Raw genomic sequence first — 5,565 nt, forward strand, 5'->3', positions numbered from 1 at the left:
ACTCTCCTCAACCCTCCAGTTGTCCACTCGGTTCAGCAGATCGTCGGAGCACGCTGTCACATCCACGTAGCTAGAGTACCTTTTCCCACCTCTAATGGTATCGAACGTAGGGATGTCCCCGGTGTTGAGTATGTGCATTCCCATTTCTTCCAGTACAGCAGACACATCTCTTCCTCTCGAGTCTTCCACTTCGCCACCCCACCACGGGCTTTTTGCGTTCGCATCGCCTCCCAGGACCATCCTATGGATACCCAGCTCTCTCCCTATCCGCCTAAGATGGTCCAGGTAGAGCCCCACTGGTTTATCGGGCTCGAAGTAGAAGGACACTACAATCATCTCCCAGGCTTTGGTTCTGAGAGTGGCCACAACGATGTTGTTACTGCTAAGGCGTGTATGTAGTTCGACATCCAGTGTGTCGTCGAGTACTACAATACACGCCTTTACTGCTCCACCCCCTTCCCCTTCACTCTGGAAGATCCTCACTCCATTGTATGTCCTCATACTTTTCGCCCCACCAACGTAGGGCTCTTGCAGCAATGCTACGCATGCCTTACGCTTGGTGGCTTCGAGCAGTAGCTCCCGTGTGGCGATTTGGCTCCGCTGGAGATTGGCCTGCAGCATTCGGTACTGGAAGGACTCACCTTGGGCAACCTTAGCAATACGCTACCGCCGATCTGGCCAGAGCATCCCACCTCTTTCTTTCCGTACACTCTCTGTCAAAGGCGCTGTGCTCTGCGCTGCCTTTCTTAGCCTTTGTGCAGTTGATGCATTGAGGCACTTCTCCCCGCAGCCACTTGTCGCACTCGGTCTTCATGTGAGGACCAGCGCAGTGGCTGCATCGTTCCTTCTCCTCCCTACACATTCGTCTCGTATGCCCGTACCCAAGACAGCGCGAGCACTGCACTAACGGACTTTGATCCATCACTTTCACTCTACTTAGCCCTATATGGGCGTATCCTTCACTCGTGCATCTCTTCCATACCTGTGGACTCACCCTGGCCACTACGTGGTTCTGGAGGTGGTTCCTTGCTTTCATCACGTACGCTACTTCTACCTTTCTCTCTTCCCCCTTCAGGCCCTCAAGGATGCTTACATTTTGATTACTGAATGCTGTGACGAAATCGTCAACTTCGCATTTCATTACATCCCTGAAGACTAGTAGAGGGCTCTTATTTTTTACATCTTCCACTACTAATCCCTCATTCTTTCTCAGCCTTTCCTTCACCTTGATTCTTTCTTCCTCATTCGCACAGCCGACGACCACCTTCCTGTTCTTCACCTTTCTTACCCTCTCTACTTTCACCCATCCGTCCTTTGCATCCACAGTCTTTCTGATCATTTCTAACACCTCATCACCCGTCTCTTGTTCGTCTTTGGATGACACCATGACCGAATGCAGAGCTCTTGCTTCGGGGAGTTTCTCTATGACTCCCCTCGAGACAACGCCCGCATAACTCGCCGTTTTGGTGACAGTCATGTTGCCCTCCAAAAGCGAGCTCAATTTGTCCATTTTATTTTCATTCTCCCGCATGCTTACTCTCATATCTTCCATTCTTGTCATCATCTCTTTCATACTTTCTTTCATTCCTTCACTTAGGTCCAGATTTCTCACCAATGCGTCGTCAACTACGCTGGGACCAGCATCGGATGGCGGGGGGGGATGTATAGGGTCCCCACTACGCCCTCCACTACCAGCCCTGGCATTGGTGAGTTCAAACTCCATCTCTTTTATTATTTCATACATCCTTTCTAGCGCCGTAATAACCCCATCCTTTATGTCTGTCTTTAAATTTCGAGACTCGCGCAGGTGGGCTTTCCCTTTCAGCAGAAGGGCTTTCCCTTCTGCAGTCCGACTTTTAGGTGTTGCAGGCTTCTTCACTGGTTCGGAGATAGTGAACGTGTCACTGGCACGCCTCTGGGGAGTGTGGATCATGATGACTTAGGGGAAAAAAAAGAAAAAAAAAAAAAAACCCCTGTCAATAATAATTATTCTTAACACTATTAGGTCTCCCAATAGGGGAGATACCTGTCAATAATTGCAATTAAAAAATTTAATATCACAGAATGATATAAATATAAGATATAAAATATTAATATAAAATATAAAATATTAATAGGTCACTGATAGTTAAAAATGGTCAACTTAACACTATTAGGTCTCCCAATAGGGGAGATACCTGTCAATAATTACAATTAAAATAAATATCACAGATATAAATATAAGATATAAAATATTACTTAATATAAAAATATGATATAAAAATATAAAATATTAATAGGTCACTGATAGTTAAAAATGGTCAACTTAGCACTATTTTAAATATTAATACGTCCGTAATAATTACAATTGGTCAACAATAAAAAAGTCAAGTCAATAAAAAAGTCAATACTTATACTTAATCAGTCTCCCAATAGGGGAGGCACCTGTCAGTAATTACAATAAAATAAAATAAAAATGGAAATGAGCAGCAAATACTAATATGATATTAGTAATACCTAGTTAGTATTATAATTATAGTCTATAGTTCAGTTTAAAAAGTCAATCTATAAGTTATACGATATTATTATCGTACGGTTCGACCTACTAAGCTAGCACTAGCTTACTAAAGCTAGCTAGTCAGTACTAACCACTCAAGTCAATAATTATTATTATTACTTAAGACTATCAGGTCTCCCAATAGGGGAGTCGCCTGTTTATGATTTAAGATAGTTATGATTTAAGATATAAGATCAAAATGAATACATTATATGGACAAATAATGCATATGAATAAAAGATAATAATATTATAATATTATTGTGTTGTGTGATATAATATGGTCCCTAAGCACTCAGTATATAATACCTTAGTCTAACAGCTACACCAAAAATGATGTAGCTGGTCTATTTTTACAAAATACTAATATACAAATACAAAATATAAATTAGGTTAAAAAGAAAACATTAATTCGCCACCACGTGTTTACTGTTTTGTTGATTGCACCCGTGACCTACTTAGATATTTCTCCCGAAATACGTTATGAGAAGTTAAGATAATTTATTATCTTTGTGCGGGAAGATGTATAGAATATCAACACACTAATTTAAGTAGGAAACACGGTGGGGGGAAAGGAGAAAAGTATAGTTTTGGCGGAAGAAAGTTTCTACTTTTAGGTTAAAACACTCTTTGGTGTCTATCTTCGCCAATTTTCAACCGATTTTCCCGGGACAAAAACCACAACCTTTATTTTGATAAGACGCGTCTATTTGCACTTGTATCGATTCACCATGCACTGAGTTAGGGAGGATTGCCACCGCCCGGCTTGCCGAAAATTGTTTGTTTTACCTTATGTATGGGTCCTAAAAATCCCAAAATTTTCACAGGCACTCGTTTCACTAATACCCACAACACTACAGTTCCGGTTCGCGAAGTCCCCGATATAAATCGGGACTTCCCAGCGACGCCGTACTTTTGTTAATTTAGTAAAAATTTCTTTTCGTAATAACTTTTCACAGGCTCACTCGATTTTAAAACCGTTTTCGCGTCCGTATCTGTTGTCCAAGCGCGCATCCACTGGTATACAACACTAGTGTGTACGATGAAAAAATACCACTTTTGCAAAAAATAAACTCAGGAGCGATGCGATTTCGCTGTCAACGGACCGCGTTCGGGCAAATGACTGGGTTAGGTTAGGTTAGGTTAGGTTTTTTTTTTTTTTTTTTTTTTTGTAAAAGCACCCGCCATCGCAGGGTGTTGTCTGCTTTTTCTCTAGAGTATAGTCTAGAGACATTTCTTTTCTTTAATCAAATAATAAACACAATTTTCTTTATTTACAATATGGGCACATAATATTAAAATACAATCAAATTTTAAAATACGAATTTACAATATACAATAGAATTTTCAAAATAATAATAAAATACAATAATTAAAGATCACATTAAAATTTACAATTCAAAGATTACAATAAAAATAAAACCAATACAAATAAATATACAAATTATCACGGCACAACTATCCTAAACTTAACCCTAACATCACAGCTTATCACAGTTTCTTTTGTTTACCACCCCAACAATGTACTTACAATATTCCAGAAATTCATTCCTCATTTTGTCCCCCAGGGCCGCGGGCAGATTCTCACCCGTCATCGCGATGCCCAATTTTTGCTCAATAACATATCTATCTTTTGCAAAAATCGGACACTCGAGCAACAGGTGAGAAACCGTCTCGTCGACTCCGGGCTGACACAGGCACGATGGATTCTCCTTCAGCTTGAATCTGTTCAAGTAGAAGGCGAATCCACCGTGTCCAGTCAGTACTTGTGTGGTGTGGTGTGTGATGTCTATTTTCCGAACTATTTTGTATGCAGCAGCAGCGCTTGGGAAAAAGAGCTTCGTGCCTCCAGCCGTCTCCCCCACATCATATCTCCTGTCCCATTCCCCGATCGTATCCTGTCTCAGGATACGCTTGACGAATGAAACAGGACACAGATCGTAGTCGGGTTTCTTCTTCGACCCCAGAGCGGCCTCCTTGGCTAACTGGTCCACTCTTTCGTTCCCCCTTAGCCCTGCGTGCGCCTTGATCCAAAACAGAGCGACCTCCCGCCTCTGCGAAGCAGCCTTTCGGAGGGCCGCCCTTGTTTGCACAGCAAGGGGGTGGGGGGAACCGAGTGTGACTGCCTGGAGGGCCGATCTGGAGTCGCTGAAGATGCCGACCTTCGACACTCCACTCTTGCAGGCTCTAATTACTGCTCTTTGGAGCGCTAGGAGTTCGGCCTGGTAGACGGTGCAATACGGCGGCAAAGCAAGCTTGACGGCCTTCGTCTCGGCCTCCCCCTCCCATACGGAAAGGGCGGCTCCGACTCGACCCTCAATCTTGCTGCCGTCCGTGTAGATCCTATGTACGTGGCTATTAGCCACGTCGGAATACGAGTCCTCGTCCACCAGCCCGAACCCCAGCCCTTCCTGCTCTGCCGGATGTGGGTCCTCAATCGCCGGAGCCATTCTTTCCACCTCCCTGTCTCCCAACGCTGGGTGCGACACCCCCTTCTTGATCCCATATAGTCTCGAGACTTCGAGAATTCTGAGGTCAAGGGGGAGTATCCCAGCCAACAGCATAGCTGAGTTCAGGGAGACGGTCCGATATGCTCGGCAGATCTTTTGGGCGAAGCCCCGTTGTACGGTGTTCAGCCTTTTTTGGACCCCCATCTTTTCCACGGTGGGTGCCCACGCTGCCGATGCATACATAATAGTCGGTTCGATAACAGCTACATAAATAGTTCTAATAATATCTGGGCTAAGTCCCCAACCAACTCTGGCTGCCCTAGCCAAGAGTTTATACCGGGCGATTGCCTTTTGGCATACCGTCCCGACGTGGGCGTTGAAAGTAAGGCCGCTGTCAATTGTAAGGCCCAGTATTTTTATATGTGAAAAATATTTAATTTCCACACTCCCCATAGCGAGCCGTGGCACGTCATATTTTAACCTCCTCGTCGAAAGGAGGGCACAAGTTTTGTGTGGTGCAAAATTTAATTTGTTGTCTTTACCCCATTCGTGTATTACGTTTAGGACACGGTTCGCTTTT

The 5,565-nt window shown here is 43.8% G+C and overlaps 1 protein-coding gene across 1 annotated transcript; it reads right to left on the bottom strand.

The window, feature by feature from the left end:
- Nucleotides 1–652: 652 nt before the first annotated feature.
- Nucleotides 653–1,951, bottom strand: LOC149909254 (uncharacterized). The gene has a single exon (XM_090101478.1). It carries the CDS (start codon nucleotides 1,931–1,933, stop codon nucleotides 653–655), a length of 1,281 nt encoding a protein of 426 aa, XP_089957604.1. The 5' UTR covers nucleotides 1,934–1,951.
- Nucleotides 1,952–5,565: the final 3,614 nt, after the last annotated feature.

The sequence above is a fragment of the Colias eurytheme genome, chromosome 4, assembly GCF_061535395.1.
Source record: "Colias eurytheme isolate Ceu_HAF_F1 chromosome 4, ilColEury1 Martin Lab GWU primary, whole genome shotgun sequence".
Taxonomy (NCBI): domain Eukaryota; kingdom Metazoa; phylum Arthropoda; class Insecta; order Lepidoptera; family Pieridae; genus Colias; species Colias eurytheme.